The sequence below is a fragment of the Papaver somniferum genome, chromosome 8 (genome assembly GCF_003573695.1).
Source record: "Papaver somniferum cultivar HN1 chromosome 8, ASM357369v1, whole genome shotgun sequence".
Lineage (NCBI taxonomy): Eukaryota > Viridiplantae > Streptophyta > Magnoliopsida > Ranunculales > Papaveraceae > Papaver > Papaver somniferum.
In genome coordinates this window covers 13,588,231-13,607,331 of record NC_039365.1, presented here as the reverse complement: position 1 = coordinate 13,607,331, position 19,101 = coordinate 13,588,231, and the positions used below count along the sequence as shown (strand labels likewise).

The window sequence follows — 19,101 nt, the reverse complement described above, 5'->3', positions numbered from 1 at the left end:
GTCATTGTAGGTGTGTGTGTACTTGACTGCTATAGAGATGAATGCAAGATCTTGAAGGAAACTTAAACCGTACATGAACAAACATCGCAAGAATATTAGTAAATTCCTAACTATGTAACCGATCCAATGTTCAAGGAACAACTTTGTAATCAGTTAGTTAGTTATTGTTATGAATAAGGAGGATAGGGGTTACAAACAACTAAACAAATAAGAGGTTAAGGGAACCAGGCGACTTCGAAGAAAATTCAAACAAGTAACATAATTGTACTATATGCCGATGAGCTATTTGAATCTTACAATCTAACATGTGCAAATACGAGGAATAAGTTTTCTACTAAAACACAACAAGTGGATGTGGGACAAGTACTACCAGGTGTTGGTGGAGCCGGCCGGGAGGTTGAGGAACTAGGTAATTTGTTATTTTATGGATTAAAAATTACGTTCATTAAAAGACTTGGGTCGCTATAATGTTCACGATTGGCATAAATATGTTACGAGTTCCATAATAAATTTAAGTTCATTAAGAAACTTGGCTCGCCAAAGTGGTCATGGTTGGGGTAAATATGTTACGAGTTCCATGGTAAATTTAATAGGAATTCATTTTCTCAACTTTGTTGTAGATCGTTTTTTACCTTCTTTTTGATGGTGTTGCACAAAGATGATGTTCACTTACTTTAATTATCTGTTCAGTTATAGTTCTTAATCATGAAATTTTATTTAACGTACATGAGTCATTTAACATTATTTTTTCTAGAACTTCCCTGCAGAAAGAAAAGGCGGAGATATAAGCAAAGACAGGTCAACAAACATTGATGAGAAAGAGAGCAGTAAGATTAGGGAGCGTGTCGTCTAGTCCAGTTCGTGGTGCTATCTCCATAGTTGAGTATAATGACACAGACAGGGAAGAGAGGGGTAAAGACTTGGACAAAGATAGATTCTGAGATTATTATGATCATGGTCGGCGCAGAGAACATGGACATGAGCGTGTAAGAGACAGATAGGGACAAGTACCGTCTCTGATAGTGGTAATAATGATACACTACTCACTTTCAATGATTTTGTAGCCTGATTCTCATGCCAAAAGATAACATCATATTTTGTTCTCTGTCTTTCTATCGCTGTGTTACAAATGTAAGCATGGTGATTAAGTAGAAACTCTGAACATGTTCGTGATTCCAAATCATGTAGTCTAATCGGTAATAGCTTTACTTGGTAAGATTAACTTCAGACTTACTTTGTCTTTGGAGTTCATATACAGACCAACTAATCTGACTTGAAATTCATATTGATGTTTGTTGCTGACACGCTAATTATTATTTTTTTCATAATGGCTTTCAAATCCTTGCGCTCATTCATCAAAAAGAACATGGGAATAGACACCATTAATCAAGAACGATGGAAATAGATCCATTTGTCTCTATTTATTATATTAAGTGGTGAATAATTAGGTAGTGGGATACCATCCCAATTTCAGTAGCCTACATTAGCACCTCCAAGCGTACTGTTTTTTAGTGTTTCACTCACCAACAAGTTGAAGTTAGTATCCCCATTTGAATTTGTTGCACCACTCTGAATCTGATAGTAGACGCCTCAACTGCCTTAATGAGCAGGAAATAAATCGATTAATATCATCTATAAGTTTTACATTTTTCTTTTCTTTTTTTTAATGCGACAGATAAATTTATCGATTAACTAGCCCCTGGTGCGAGATCCAAAGACAGTTGTGACTTTGTTACACTAGGAGGCTAATCATACCATACGTTTAATAGGTGGCTAATATATTATCTGCCGCTTTATAACAAAATCTTGGAATGAATTTATATTTCCATTAAAATACTCGAACTCAAGCATGTAAAAGAAAAGTTACTTACTCCCGCATAATGGACAGTTTGATTGGTTGTGCCCTTAATCGGTTGTTCTCTAATTTTACAGTAAGTGGTGGATTAATACTGTAGTTGCCGGTTTCCTCACAACCACACTCCACTATAACTATAATCAATATTAGATAATCATCATTAAATTCTTCATATTTATCAAGACTTAAGTCGGTTTACAAGATGGATACAAGTATCACAACAATCTTACTTGCTCCTAGATATTTATCATCTCAACCTTGTTGTGCGTTTAAGTTATATAGTCTTCACTTCGCATACTTACTAACATGTGCGATATCTCACTCCTACATTCTGCCTCTTCTCATTTCGTTTATTCTATAGGGTGAGCGATATGAGAAACTCCCACCCTATATTATCGCATATGCTTGTCTTTTCACATTTTGCTTTGCCGATAATTTTCCGGAATTCCGTCTTCCCTTGTTTACGCGTGTCTTTTTAACGATTCATTTTTTGACACGTCTTTTTAACCGCTTGTTTCTATCCATTCCTTTTCTCGCATTAATGAAAAGAACTTTTGAAAAATGAGACACACTTTCCCTATATATCTTCCTTTATCTTCTTCTTCATTCTTTTTATTTCTTTTACTCTTCTTCGTCTTCTCTGCTACTGTTCTTTATCAAACAACCCCCATTCCCATTCTTTAATGTCTCCTTCTGGTAAAAAGATGGAGACAGAATTTACCAAATTAAAGGACGAACTTCATTCGAAAGGTTATAGACTTTCTCTTCCTCCATCAACTGATTATTCCTCCAAACTTAATTTTGATTTGATCAACTCTGAAGAGTGGAGTAATCAGAGAGTCATTGTTTCATTAGGGCAACCTCAAATTCTTCAAATTCCGCTGTATAACCCTGAAATTCCTCTTTTCTATAAAATTCTTGCTGATGAGAGATTCGCACGGGGAATATTTCAACTGAGTGGTGATGCGATTAGAATAGCATTAGAATATTCTCGTCGCGTAGCTGGATTAGAGTCCTCTTACCTTTATGAGGTCCGAAACAAATTGTATCGCGATAAAGTTATTCATCTCACTGAATATACTCTTGATAATTTCTTCAATCATTATTATGTTGGGCTTATGAAAAGTAATTCAACCAAATGGGCCGCTCGCTTAAGAAGAAAAGACGACATTACTGAAGATAACAGAATCATGCAAGACGTTGGATGGAATGACAAATCCAATAATAGTGCTCGCAAATCTAATGATTCAAGTTGGCTTTATTGTCCCACCATTTTAGAAGGTCCCTACATTTCTGGTAAAGCTGAGGATGGTTCTGATCTTCCGCTTCCCGATAATCTTTCTTCTTATCAACCTTGGAAGTTCGCATTGTCCGAGAGTGAGACAAAGAAAGTGGTATGTAATTTTCGCGTAAGTATTCTCAATTTCGCATAACCTTTCTTCCAATTTCTTATTTTCCTGTATTTTTCTCTACAGGCTGCTAAGAAGGCCAAAATTTCACATGATGCATCACCTTCGCAGAATAAGAAAGTAAGAAACATCATTTTTAATTTTAACAATATTGTTGCCTCTGTTTCTTATCTTAGTTATTTGTGTAGGTGAAATATTTGGGTGATAAGACTTTGGGCAAGGGTAAGAACATTCTGAAGAAAACCGTGTCTAAGTCTTTATCCAAAACGACTTCGTCCATGGATGATCTCTCTAAGAAGCGCAAAAGATATGATTCTTCCTCAAGTTCGGAATCCACTAATGATGACATTTTCGCTCCTGAAGAGATTCATCAATTGATTCTTATGCGAAAGAATTATCAAACTTTTTTTCTAGGGATATGCTGACTACTATTGATCATGAAGGATTGGATCGTGCCTTTAAAATGGTCTCAAATGTATGTATCACTCCTAACTTGGAGGATCCATCTCTTCGTGGAATTGCCTCTGTGATAAACCCAGATCTCCAATTTACACTTAACGCTATGGTAATATTCACAATTTTATTTTTAACTTTTCCTTAGTATCCCCTCCTTTTACTTATAATGCTTCTTTTACACTCTCGTAGGGAGCTCGTTTGTCTTATGCAATTTCTGTGGATTATGAAAGGAAGCTTCTCAAGCTGAAAAATGAGAATGCCAAACTTAAAGACGAGAACTCAACTAATTCTAAACTGATTCGCCAGGCTCGAGAAAGAAATAATGAACTTATTGGTATGTAATTATTATTTTCTTCATTCTTCTTCTTTTATGCGATAATTCACACTTCTTACTTTATTATGTTCGCAGACTTTTATAACCTTTCAGATGAAGCAGCTAATCTCCATGATGCTGAAATTCTCTTAGAGCACCTCAATTCTTCCCTAAATAATTATCCCACTAAAGGATTTGAGAACCTTATCTTGGAAGAATTAAGGTTGAAATACGCTACCCTTAGGCAAAGCCATAGAAATGCATTAACCTCATTCAATAGCTTTAAAAATCATCTTTATGAAAGTAGAGAAACAGTTCGAGTATTGGAAGCGAAGAGGAATAAACTTATCACTGAAAAAGATGAGATCACTCTTAATGGTGCGAAAGCACTATAAAAGTTCCAAGAATCCCTTGTTGAAGTTAAGAAAGAACGTGATTCAGCTTTGAGCGAAAGGAACACACTCGTTGAAGAAAGAAATTCAATTCGATCTAAACTGCTTATAGAGAGTGAAGCTGAATTTAGTTGGGCTGCTAGAGTTCTGAATGATGCTAGGAATAATTTAGGTGTAAATTTGAGCCTTCAGACTGAGCATCCCGCATTGGTCGCAAACATTGTTTCTAATTATGAAGGTCATTTGTTGTTCTTTAACGCTTGTTCATACTTCAAGAATAACATCTTACGTCGTTTTAACTTGCTTGCTCATATTTCGCAGTGAAGGAGAAGGATTATCTTGAGAGAATTAGATATTTAGAAACTCGCTTAACTACTAAAGAAGAAGAATCTTCTACTCGTAACTTCAGGTACCAGCAATTGAAGGAAAACTGGACCCGTATGGTTTCAAACAACAACAATGACGCTAATCGCGCTCGTATAGCTGCTGTTAAACGAGTCTGTCTAGAGAATAATATCCCTGTCTCGAAGTATAAGTTTCCAGAGATTCCTGAAAATGTACCTATTCCTGATATTATAATCAGTGATGGAGAAGATGAAGATTCTGAAGAAGAAGTTAGTGATTTTGATGCTGAGCGAGAAGATGAAGGAAATGAAAATTAATCCTTCATTTTTTTCTTGTTAAAAATTCCTTTGTTGTAAATTCTTCTTTCTTTTTGTATATCTTGAAGATATTAACTTTCATCCTTTTAATGCAAATCTTCTTTTCTTCATGTTCATGCTGAAAATATTATTTCTCGCATGTATATAAGACTATTAAATGGGGCAATTAACATTTCCTTTGCATTCCCATTCATTCTTCTTGTTAATTGACGCATCTTGATAGGACAAGTATGATTTATATCATTTATCATAAACTTCTTCTTGTGCGAACATTATCACATTAGCTTCAATAATTTTTTCTCTTAGGTCTTATTTCTCCTTCCTATGTAAAGGTCTTATGTTTCCGTATTTCTGAGCGACGAGATCGCAGGTAGTCTTTACACTGTAGTGTATCGACCCATTGATATCGTCTTACCTTTTTCTTGTATTATTACCTCTTCAGGTTTTATCGCATAAATATGACAAGTCTTAATACTCCCGTGAGTAAAAAATCTCATGACATTTATGTCTTTTGACATAATTCATCTCCCTAGTGGAGGGTGTCGTCATTATCTTCCCCTCTGATTGCCCCTTCAAGGAAGCTTACCTCTACCGGGTTAAGGTTATGGCTCTTCCCATCCGGAAATTCAACAACCAGTTGATTTCGCAGTCTCGCGTACAATACCGATGAGGTTTATGGTTGCGAGACTGCACCCTAGATGGGGTATCTTCGGACCGAGTGCATCATAGTCAGGACTTGTCAAGAGTGGCAAGGTACGCTCCAGATGCCCCGGGTACCTCGGCTCCCTGATCGAGTTTCTGCACTCCTTGAGAGAGACTTTCTCACCTTAGGCTCTCAATCTAAGATTATTATCTTAGACTGAAAATTTAAGGTATCTCTCCCGGATGGGCATTTTCGTTTATTCTCACCCCAAATCTCCATAACTCAAGTTCCAGGGTCGGTGTTGCTTTCCCTTGAGTCATTCTTTCTAGGTTTCTCCGACTATGACGTGCGATAGGTCTTACTTTTCTGCCTCTTGCATGTATGCGAATTAGGTTTCACGCCATATTCGAATTCCTAGTCTATCTGACAATAAATATTATTTCTGTTGCCTTATTTTAAGGTCTTATTTAAAGATTTAACTCTTTCTTTTTTCTTTGACGTAATATCACTATATGAAGTTTGAATTTTTCATGTGATTCTCCTCCGCCTGGTGTTTCTTACGCACTGAATGAGATAACCTGTTTTTGCCACTCTTTTAATGGTGATACTTTCACAAGATTTAGGATCTCTTTTCCTTCAACATCTCTCCCATACACCCGACTTAAGATATTATCATGGAAATCTTGTATATTCTTGAATGAATGTATAATCGAATTACAATACAAGTTCTTCGCATTCGAACCTACTTCAATTATATGTACATTCTTTCCATTATCCACTTTATACTCATTTCCCCTTGGTGGTGGTGGTGGAAAATTCTTTGGTTGTGCTAAGAAATGGTTCAACTTTCCCCGTTCAACCATCCTTAATATGATTTTCCTTACATTTCTGCATTTACTTGTTGTGTGACCGTGAAATCTATGATATACACAAAATTCTTTACTCCTCCTCCCTGGTGGTGGTTCGTCTCCTGCATTATGTGGTTCTGGAATATCTTCCATTAGGATGGCAGCTTCTCATATCTTATCCACGGTGGTATTCAACTTTAGCAAATTTATCTGCTCCCACACTATTCTTCCAGTTTTTTTTTATTATAATGTTTTTGTGGACCTTCAGAACTTCCTGGTTGAATCGTATCAGTACCTCCGCGATTTTGATGTTTCTTTTCAAACTCTGCTTGATCTGCACTACCCATGGCTATCAGTTTTGTTCCATTTCTGCAACATTCCTTCCTTGATTCCCTTGCGATGTACTCGCAACAGTATTTGTCAAGTAGGAATTACCAATAGGTACTATTATGGTAGTCTTAGTTAATGGCAGGTCCACCCATTAAAGCCCAGTAACCAGAGGTCCATAATAAAAGGAAAAAGAGAAAATTGGACCAAAAATTTTATCCCCTGGTCCGGTACACGTGCATGACCAGTAATGCGTAATTTCGAAATTCCCAAATTAACCTTCCACCTCTAGATATTTAATCTCCTGGTTCTTATCGTCACATTCTCTTTCAATTTTTGGTTTTGCTCCAAAGAAGCTTTCACGCTGGAGATTTTTTTGATTTCATTAATTGAGTCGCCAATTCGATCCCAAAGCTATTGTTTTGTATATTATAGAAGAACTCCTCCGGTGAAGATTTTTGCAAGATATATAGGTTGATTTTCTTACTGTTGATGTTAGTCTAGTTTTTTTTTATAATCAATTTTCATCTAGTAATGTTTATTTTAGGGCTCTAATATTAATCGTTTAATGGATGTTTGATTATGTTTTGATCTCCTTGTTTGATTGTTTATTTTATTTTATTAAAAAATAGTTCAGATCTATATGGATAATCATGTTTTTTGTCAATTTCTTCACTAGATCTGATCATAGCAGTTTCATTTTGTTGGTTTTAGATGTGTTTCGGTTTATTTTGTGTATGAACCAACAGTACGTATCTGCAGTACTGACAGAAACCTAGTTTTGAAAACCTTTTTTTATTTGATTCAGAAGTACATATATGGAATATTGAAATAGAAGTGTTTCAATACTGTATTTTCACGGATTCGTTAATTATTTTTGACATGCAGCTGATTGTTGTGTATGAACCAACAGTACGTATATCCCGTACTGACAGAAACCTAGTCTACTTTTAAGAAGAAGAAGAAAAGAACAAGATGGTGCATCGTTATGATTTACGAGGAGAATATTTGTTTTCTGTTTCCAGGTATGCTTTCTAATCATCTTGTTTGATTATTTTGTTCGGTTTTTCTTCTTTTGATTTGTTTTTTTGATTGTATTCTGATAATCAAATCGATTTGATTGACGCTTTTATGGTTTTTAGGTTTGTTACAGTTGTTTTTCGTGTATGAATTGACAGTACATATATGGCGTACTGATACAAAACTCTTCTAATTTTGTTTTATTTGAAGTTTTTCCAATTTTTTTGGTTCGATCCATGAGTATGTATGTATAATACTGATAGGAAGTGCTATTTGCTGTGTTTTTGCTCCTTTTTTAATCTTACCCTTCAGTACTTATGTGAAATACTGTAATATGTCTTTCGATTCTCTTATTTTTCATAGATCTGTCACCTGTTGTTGTCATACTGTTGATTTGTAGTTCATGAATCTTCAGTACATATATCGCATACTGATAGGAAGTGCTCCTTGTTATGTTTAAGGAGAAGTGAAGAAGATGCAGGCATACAGTGGAGCTGCAATAATGGGTGCTGCTGTACAACAACCCAATCTTTTTACTAAAGGTTCTTCAACTTTTTTTCCCAAGTTGGGTACTACTACTGCGGATAGATTACCTTCTCAAGTTAGGCAGACCCTGAAGTACGTTCAATAATTGATAGTGAGAAGAATCGTCAGTTTAACAGCTTGGAGCTCATTGCTTCAGAGAATTTTACATCTCGCGCAGTGATGGAAGCTGTGGGTTCTTGTCTCACAAACAAGTATTCAGAAGGGCTTTCTGGTAAAAGGTAAAGATGGTGCTTAATGTTGTATTTTTTCCCTGTATTTGTATTGAAATGCATTTGATCATTTCATTCTGCAATGTAGATACTATGGTGGCAATGAGTACATTGATGAGCTAGAGACACTTTGTCAACAAAGGGCTTTGTTCATGTAACTGGCACAGGGTCTGGATCTTCCTCATGGAGGTCACTTGTCACATGGATTTATGACTCCTAAAAGACGGGTATCTGGGACTTCGATTTATTTTGAATCGATGCCCTACCGTCTTGATGAATCAACAGGTGCTGCTCTGCATTCTTATATTGTGTAATGACTATGTGGTCTATTGTTGTTCATTTATAATTCGTTGATAATTTGCATTCATCACCAAATTCACTTGCAGGCCTTATTGATTATGATATGCTTGAGAAAACTGCCACCCTCTTTCGACCAAAACTCATCATTGTTGGTGCTAGTGCTTATCCTCGTGATTTAGATTATCCTCGAATGAGAAAGGTATACACATATCTTTTGATTGTCAACATTGTTATTCTTAGTGATCAGAGAATCAGACTAGTTAACCCATTACGCACACCTAATTCCCTTTCCTGCTATGTTTCTTGAATATTGCAGATTCTGTTGGGGCTTTTCTCATGATGGATATGGCTCACATAAGTGGTCTCGTTGCTGCATCTGTACTTGCCGACCCATTTGAATACTGTGTGTTGTAACAACCACCACTCACAAGGTACACCTAGTCCCATTCATGAAGTCTGCAAGACTGCAACGACTGACACCAACACAAGCAGCATTTTTTTTATTGGTTTAGGTTCAGGTCATGTTGTTTACTATTGTCTTCTGTTTCATTTGCAGTTAATACGAGTCCCAGAGGTGGCATGATTTCTTCAAGAAAGATCTTGTTCTTTTGGTTGATATGGAATCTGCGATTAACAATGCTGTTTTCCCAAGGTTACAGGTAACTAAAACTGTAGCGGTTATTTGTGATTTATCATTGGTTCAACATTATAACATTTTTTAGGTTTGTTACAGTTGTTTTTCGTGTATGAATTGACAGTACATATATGGCGTACTGATACAAAACTCTTCTAATTTTGTTTTATTTGAAGTTTTTCCAATTTTTTTGGTTCGATCCATGAGATATGTATGTATAATACTGATAGGAAGTGCTATTTGCTGTGTTTTTGCTCCTTTTTTAGTCTTACCCTTCAGTACTTATGTGAAATACTGTAATATGTCTTTCGATTCTCTTATTTTTCATAGATCTTTCACCTGTTGTTGTCATACTGTTGATTTGTAGTTCATGAATATTCAGTACATATATTGCATACTGATAGGAAGTGCTCCTTGTTATGTTTGATTCAGTACGTATATGAAATACTGAAATAGATGCTCTTTGTTACGTTTGATTCAGTACTGGAATTGGATATGGGATGATCTGGAGCTGCAATTCAGAACTTATTGCAAGAAATGACAGATTTTGAATGATAGGAACAGGAGTTGTTGTTGGTTCAGATTTGCAAGCTTGTGAAATTGGTGGTGGTCTTGATGAAGTTACAAATTGGTTGTGACGTGTGTTTGAAAGAAGGTGTGCTGCAAATGGATTTGGAGGAACATAGAAGGTTGGGTTGCTACATTGTATGATCCTACAATGTATGTGATGTAATACGTTTTCTAATTTATTTATCATTGATTCTTACAGATTTGTACTCTACCTGGAAGCAGTGCAGCAAATATGTACTCGAATTTGTAAGCATTCAGATATATAATCGGATTTGTAAGCAGTACGACAGATATGCACTCATACAGATATGTACTCAAATTTGTAAGCAATGTAGCAATATGTACTCGAATTTTTAAGCATTGTACCAGATATGTACTCAAATTTGTAAGCAGTGTAGACACACACGTTTGGTAGTAATGGGCATTACGGATATTTCCATGTTTTAATTAATTTTGGACCTCCGGATAAAAAAAAATTCCGGTTGTACCCTACTATAAATAACTATATGGGCCTAGGACCAAACAAGAAATTTTCCATTTGTCAATCTTGGAAGTAAACTTGCATTTCCACCCTTCGCATTTGGTATTGCAACTGGGTACGGCTCCATATCTCTTTGTTTCTCTTCAAGTGTTATGTACTCTTCTTGAAATTCACGCAATTCTGACATTGTTATCGTATCCTTTATCAGAAAGATTTGTGTATACAATAAATCTGTAGCAAAGAGAGCATTGATAAATGCAAGAATAAGGTGTCGCTCATCTACTCGTATTCCCATTTCGCTACACATGGTTCTCCATCATGTTGTTAGATGACGCAAAGTCTCATTTTTTCTTCTGCGAAGTCCGAATGCTGTCTCAATCCTTGGTCTTGACATATTATTGCTGATGTATTGTCCTAAAAAGACGTTCTGTAAATGGTGAAATGATTGACTGTACTGGTATCCCTTCAAACCATTTCAAAGCTTCTCCCTCCAAGCTCGCAACAAAATATTTACACATGACTGCATCATTATTTTCCCATTGCAATAGAGATCGGGCGTAGGCTTTCACATGTTGTATTGCACAAGCACTTCCATCAAATATACTAGTAAACACTGGTAAGCTGCACTGGGACGGTATTGCTGCCCTTTGGATTTGTCTTGTAAAAGGAGTTTTTCCAGCTTCTTCTGCTGCTTCTTCTAATTGTCTCCTTCCACCATTTCTTCGTGTAGTCATCATTTCTCTTAATTCTTCCATTTCTCTCAAATTTATTCACTTAAGGTTTGATCTAAATCTTCTCGCATTGGTCTTTTTAATCTTGCTTGATTCAGTCTATTCTCATGATTATTCTGACGTACTGCCTCTTGTATTTCGCATTCTTCAGCTTCTTCTCTTCTTCGCCTATGCCTTTCTCTCTCAATGTTCATATCATTATGCACTCTATCATGCCTCTCTTCTTCATCTCTTCTTTGTTTAGTATCATCCATGCGATAACGTTCGCGTCGTCTTAATCTATTGTCATGATTGTTTTTGACGTAACGCTTCCTCCAATACTCTCTCTTCAATTTCTTCTCTTCTTCTCTGTCTATTTTTTTCATCTCTCGCACGTGTAATCTCCTCTTTGCGCTCATACTGATTCCTCGCCATTTCTCTTCCATGTAACATCATCTACTCTTGTCTTGGATCATCTTCCTCTCTTTCAAGATTATGATGTGTGCGACGAAGAAGCTCACGTGGATGTTCATATCGTTTAGTTCCTCGATCTTGAATTGTACATCTTCTCTCTTGTTGATCCTGTGAATTGTTATTTTCTTGCGAATTTTCTTCAATAATTTCCATGCGATGTCTTTGCCTATCATTTTCACGGTTAGATTGACTTTGTTTTGATGAACTTCTGCTTGACCTTGATCTTGACCTTGTAGCACTTCTTGATCTCTGTTCATGTAACCTAAGATTTTCTTCTCTCAGATCATCATTTTGACGAATCAAATTCGCACGCTCTTCGTCATCTCTTCTCCGTTCTGCAATCAATCTTTGTCTAAGTTCTGCAATTGTCATATCTTCTTCATTTCCATCAATTCTTCCTGGTATTCCAGTCCTTTGTGTTTCTTCTCCAGTAGAATTTGTTTGCGAAGTATGAACACTCACTCTATCATAATTAATATCATTGTTCCGCTCTTGTTCGGTCTGAGGTTCATTTTGGAGTTCATTTTCTTGAGCTTCTTCTATTCTTTCCTCTTGGTGATCAAGATTTGTAATTCTTCTTCTTTCTTCGATTCTATTGCTCTTTCTAGCCGATGTTCCTTGCTCAACAGTAGATCTGATTCTCACCATCTTTAATTTCAAAGAAATTAAAAGTTTTCTCCACAATTTTCAGATCTTACTTTTTCCAAGATTCAATGGATTTACTAACAGGATTTATCTCTCCCTGTTTCTAGCGCCAAAAATGTAGTTGCCAGTTTCCTCACAACCACACTCCACTATAATCAATATTAGGTAATCATCATTAAACTTTCCATTGATTTATCAAGACTTAAGTCGGTTTACAAGATGGATACAAGTATTACAACAATCTCACTTGCTCCTAGATTTACTTTCTCTCCTGATTTCTTATCTAACACTAATTCTCCGAACCCCTCCACCAGTAATAACCTCTCCTCTTTATATAAGATCTTACATAGTGGATGACAGCTAAGAGATCCTTTATTTTTAGAATCTCTATAAGATACACTCGCTCATGTACAATCACTCGTTCTCGCACAGACTATACTTCGCACAGATCTTCACACTTTACTCGTGACTTTGCTGACATCGTCCATTACGTCATCTCAACCTTGCTGTGTGCGATCTTCCTCGTTTAAGTTATATAGTCTTCACTTCGCATACTTACTAATATGTGCGATATCTCATTCCTACAAAATACAATACATGTAGTTCACCTCTAAACGAGCGCTTGGAGAGACCTATATGAATTTTTAATATGGAGAGAAACATGAAAATCTTTATAATACGGAAAAAAAGAAGGAACCAAATGCATTGATGTGTGTTTAAAGAATGTTTCGTGTCCCAGATTAGGCTACTACGAAATAGCCCGTGCCATTACGGGAAACATAAATATAATCGAATACACGATATAGTTAAACGGTACAGATTGTTTAACAATATCATGTTTTACTTTTAGCAGTATAAAATGTATAAAAATGCTATAAGGGATAAGAAAGAAAACATGACCCGGTCACTCAAAATATACATGCCCAATTAGGTCCTTGACCTTATGGATTTTAAACAAAAAAGACCATCCCAAGATGTCGATGAATGATTTTTTTTCCTCGTAAGTTGCCTTTACAAAACCGATAATCAAGTTAAAAGAAAAGACCGATGACAAATAGGTCTTAACTGCCCTCGACAAACTATTTGACAGCTCATTCCAGACCCACAATTATACCAAACAATTCTGCCATTATTCCACCCCATTCCTGAACCTCAAGTACTCCACCAACACCACTCTGCCTATGACTATTGCTCCTCAAAATTCAACACATATTTTTAATTAAAAACACCATTTAGTTGGACCAGCATTTCTTTTGAACTCATTGCACTTAAAATCATCGTGTAAAATTAAAAAATGGGTTATTTAGAGCCTGTTTGGTACAGTTTCCAAAAATAGTTTTCCACTGTTTTAAAAACATACTCTTTTTTCCTTGTTTTCATTTTTTAAAAATTGTTTGGTAACCTGTTTTTCAAAACAAGGAAAATCAACTAAATCGTATCAAATGTAAAGATTCGTCTAAGAGATAGTGATATTGTCCATGACTCACTTGCAGTCATTCCCCCGATCTCTTACTTTGTTTTGAATAGAAAAAAAAAAAACCAAGAAAAAAAAAGAGAAAACACAAAAAACAATAATTTGTTGTTTTCACTTTTTTGTTTTCAGAAACAGAAAACAGATAGAAAACATTTTCTGAAAATGTCCCTACCAAACGCGTTTTCTCCTGTTTTTTGTTTTCTCTGTTTTTAAAAACAGAAAACTGTTTTTGAAAACTATACCAAACAGGCTCTTAAATTTTGGTATTTAGTTTTTGACCAAAATTAGAATTTGGTCTAATATTTGTCCAGGTGTTGCGTTTGGTCTAAACGTCGTTAACCTAATTAGATTTTGACTTCCGTTTATAAATTATTTATAAATTCATATAAAGTTAAATTATGGAATGAGATTACAAGCACACCCTTCAGTTTATTAACACTTCATCTTATAAACCATATCCAAATTTATGCAAGGACAGAGGACTAGTTCAACTCTATTTCTATCTGGCTCTGGTAGGTACTGATGTTTTATTTGAGGGTTCGAGACAGAGTAGATGATGCCGATTCTGAGTTCAACATGATGGGTTCGAGTTGGATTTGGTTTTGGGTGCTGCTGTGGATGCAAGATGGAGAGGTTATACCGTCTATTCCTTTGATTTAAGATGGAAACATTTTGCTCAAGATAACAACCTCAGTTTCGGAGATGGGTGCATCTTTGAACTCACCGCCCATGACAACAACTGTATGTATTAAGTTCATTGTTGGAATTCTCGATGGTGATATCCCTTCTGAGTTGCTTGATCGCGTCGTGGGTGAGACTATATAACATCCCATTACTATTTATTGGAAGATTCCAAACACCAACCAATTTCGGTTTTTTCAGCTTGAAATATCAACACCCATTCTTCCATCAATAGCAAACAGTACCAGTTCACACCCATACTGCCAATTTCGGTCAACATTCAATCTCTTAATCTTAATACTCAAAACCCAATCATAGTGTCACTAATCCAGCAACAGAACATACCCCAAATCCACTTCGAATTCGAATCCAAGCTAACCCATTCTTCCCTGACTTGGCAGCATCTCATCTGATTTTTCCCTCATGCACCCAATTTCGAAACAGATCCAGACAGCCCTAAATCATCAATTTCTCCAATTTCTCCCACAATTTCTGCTTCAAACACACCTGTTTTGGATACTTGTTCTTCTCAGCTCGCGGTAACTTCAATTCAGTCACCTTAGAACCCAATCTCCGCCTTAAATTCATCTAACTCTCAACCCACAGTATACAGCCACCTCTCGTCGGGCGGAAGAAGATTTGAAGAGAAAGAGTTAGAGTTAGGGTAATGAGTGTCTATAGGAAAGTGAAGGGTAAGATGGTAAACTCTACTAAAAATATAATTCTTTTTATTTTCTATTTTTTCTTTAATTAATTTCTAAACAGAAGTTAATATCTAACTTGGTCAACGTGGGTCTTTAGACCAAACAAAAGACTGGACAAATGTTAGACCAAACCCAGATTTTGGTCAAAACCTGAGTACCAAAAATCAAATAACCCTAAAATAAATTGGATGGGAGAAACTCAAAAAAAAATAAAAAATGATAAAGAATTTGCAAAAGAAGAAAACTTAATGGAACTGAAATATGGATGTTTTTCAAGTTTTTTTCTTAATCTAAAACAAAACGAAAGAGTCAAACTCTTCGATACTGTTTAATGCCCCAGTGGATATTAAACAGTCTCTAAGAGTTTGATTTATCTTTTATGTTCAGTTTAGATGGAAGAAAAAACTTGAAAAAAATACGTATTTTGAAGGAAGGTCAAGAATATCATATCAGTTTTGTTAAAATTTCTTCTTTTACAAAGTTTTTACCAATTTCTTCTCTTTCGGTTTCCTCCCATCCAACTTTGTTAGTAACACCATCAACTACATTCTCTATTGGAACTTGAACGTTTTATACCCTCCTCCTTTTTTCATTACACTGATAGGTCATTTGGTTATCTTCATAACAAAAAAAAACAAAAACTAACCTTAAATTCCGTTATGCGAAAATGGATTCGATCAATTGCGGATAAAAATTTGATTGACCGCTTGAAGTTTACAGATTCAAATTAAAATGAAAACAATTTCAGACTAAAATGAAATCAATTTAATACCAACAAACTCCACAGTTATCACCCACACTACCAATGACTACGCCTTCTAAAAATTGAACACATAAATTTTCATTAAAAAAAACACACAACTGTGTGACTTGGGCGATACAAACTAGAAGATATCAGAAAGAAGAAGCTATACATGGTGCGACAGCAAAGCACCCCAAAATATAACGGTGTGAAATAGCCCGTGCCGGTACGGCAAGGGTGATTCCCTAGTAATAGATGGAACACGCTTCTTCCCTTGTTTTTAAAGTCACGTGTACGAGAAGATCATAAAGAATTGAAAGGAGGTGGAATACATTGTTCAGCGTTGAAAGTTTTCCTAATGCCCAAGGCAGGCTTAACAAATGTAGCTGAATATGAAAGAGTATTTATGTTATGGTTATTGGGTCATGCATTCTTTCCTAACTCACCACTATTTCTCACGTTGGTTGACTTGAAGCGTTACAAGATCTTCATAGTGCACCATATCATGATTGGGGGTCTACGATTTTAGTAGAAATGTACCACGACCTCAATGCAACATCCATAGATGTAACCAACTTCACTGATTTCTGGGCATCATATAAGTAAATATGGGTTATTTAACGTATGGTACCCAACAAATGACGGACACCTAAATTTTGTACTCAACATTTCAAATATTAAGGGATGCATGGCCTAGACCAAGCGTTGACTGTGAATGTCACTGTTTGACATTCTTTAGGACACCGCCCTATTCATGCAACACCCCCCGTTGAATTCAGAACCAAATAATGTGACAAACTACAATACCATAAAATTAATAGTTGATATAAAAGTCTCAAAAGCAATGCTTTTTCTGCCGGCTCATAATGGATCCCATAAAAGAAAGAAAAGAAGAAACAATCCCAAATCCAAGAGAAATCCACAAACTGGGGTATGGAGGAAACTTGAAACTCTCTCAATTAATTCTGTTTGTGAGTTGGCAGACATGGAGATCGATTGTATCCCGACTATCAAGCTTTGTATGGATGATGTGTCAGAGGTTGATGATCCAGTACCTGATTCTACCTGTATACTTGAACCTATCCGTATCAATTCAACACCAACCGTTAACCACAAAACTATCTATACAACCAAAAAACCCATCCCTTCAATCAAAAAAAAAATAAACATCAAACTATTTTCTTTCATTGATCATTTTTCAAGATCAGTTTGCATCCTAATCACTTTACCATCGAATCATAAAGCAACTATCTCAACACCTTATAACCACCCATCCTAAACAATCCTCTAACTCAGAAAATCAACCATTGTCCAAATCGAAACTTCTACCAGTTCGGTTTATCCAACCTAATAATTATATGAACCTCGGTATACCTAATTGTATCCTTGATGAAGTATCCAGATTTTTTCAGTTTGGGACTAAGATGAGATTTACTTTCTAGGTGATGCCTAACCATTCCTAGAGATTTTTTCTCTCCAAGATATCCTTAGAAGGTCCATTGTTAAAACATGATCAGTGCAAATTGTTGGGTCCATCTACTATTGAAGAAGACTTTGTTGTACAAACTTTGATTGACCTGGAAGAGACACAAAGAGTTTCTACTCATGAACCTAAAAGAAGATATCAACCACTTAATGGACTGGCAAAATATATTCATGGTAACCTTGGACTGTGATGTATTCTCTGTTTCATCCTCTTCATGAACAGCTACTTATCCACCTGGTTTCGATCCCATAGAGGAGGATTCTGTGGATGATGCTAGTTCTGCAGACCATTGTGTCACTCCTAAATGGCTAACTTCAGAATGTAGAAGACTGGACATATCTGTTAAGGATATTGGTAAACTAGGTGCTAAGACTAGAAGAGTCGCCAAAAATCTGGTTGTTAGTGGTAATAAATGAGTTTACAAATCCTCTATTGGGTCTGTGTAACATAAACAGAAGAACCACTGTGAATAAATGATTCATCTTATCATCTTGCATGAGACTAAAATGATTCACTTCTCAATATATGATATCAACCAGATTTGTGGGAGATCTAATTATGGGTGGACCTATCAACAGTCAGCTGGTGCTTCTGGTGTAATGGTGATCTTATGGAATAAATATTTTCTGGACGTCAAAGACTCACTGGTGGGTGATTTTATCTATCAATTGAATCAATAAAATGGGATGACTTTGAATAGGTCCTCACCAATGTTTATGGCCAAAAAAACCTCATGAAGGGGATGTTTTCCGGGAGGAGTTGCACAATATTTATAGTCTTTGGGACCTTAATTCCTTGGTGCTTGGGAGGAGATTTTAATGTCACTACTAAGTGTGATGAAAAAATAGGTTGTTCTAAGATCAGTAAAAGCATGGAAAACTTCCGTAAGTTTATAAATTAAAATGATCTTACTGACCTCCCTCTCAAAGGAGATAGATACACTTGGTCTAATGGTTAATTCAACCATGTCATGTCTAGAATTGACAGATTCCTCGTATCCCATTTTTTGAAACCCAAGTCCTTTTTGTTTCTCAACTAGCAAAAGCCAGATCTACCTCAGATCACATACCTATCCTCGTAAACATTTCTGATCCTTCTTAGGGACCTAGTCCTTTCAAGTTTGAAATTATGTGGTTCATGGAAAATGAATTCATTGAGTTGTTGGAAGAATGGTGGTCATCTTTTTTTTTGGAGGTAATCCCAGTACTATATTATGGTGCAAGCTCAAGGCTCCAAAGGACAAACTAAGGGAATGTAATACTTTTAGTCACACCAACACAAAGCTGAAGAAAATTTTGTCAGAAATACAATATCTTGACAATATTGCTGAGGATATTTTGTTGTCTGACACACAAGTTTAAGATAAGTTGAAGTTTATGAAGGAATTTGAGCACGTTACTCAAATGGAGGGTATCATGAAAGATCAAATCAAACAATAAGTGGCTAAATGAAAGAGATAGGAATACTTCTTGGTTCATCAGACAAGCATCTGCAAGAAGAAGATATAACAGGATTATACA

General features: G+C 35.9%; 1 protein-coding gene and 1 long non-coding RNA gene across 2 annotated transcripts; one reads left to right on the top strand and one right to left on the bottom strand.

The window, feature by feature from the left end:
- The first annotated feature begins 8,902 nt into the window (after positions 1-8,902).
- LOC113303710 lies at positions 8,903-9,355 on the top strand. The gene is made up of 3 exons (XR_003337714.1): positions 8,903-8,965; positions 9,067-9,179; positions 9,297-9,355. It is a non-coding gene; the product is annotated as an uncharacterized LOC113303710 (long non-coding RNA).
- A 2,476-nt stretch (positions 9,356-11,831) lies between these two features.
- LOC113305126 (pre-mRNA-splicing factor 38B-like) lies at positions 11,832-12,497 on the bottom strand. Its single transcript, XM_026554226.1, has one exon. It carries the CDS (start codon positions 12,495-12,497, stop codon positions 11,832-11,834), a length of 666 nt encoding a protein of 221 aa, XP_026410011.1.
- Positions 12,498-19,101: the final 6,604 nt, after the last annotated feature.

Coding starts and splice junctions, on each gene's coding strand:
- LOC113305126 (XM_026554226.1), bottom strand. CDS start 12,497: ATGGTGAGAATCAGATCTACTGTTGAGCAAGGAACATCGGCTAGAAAG.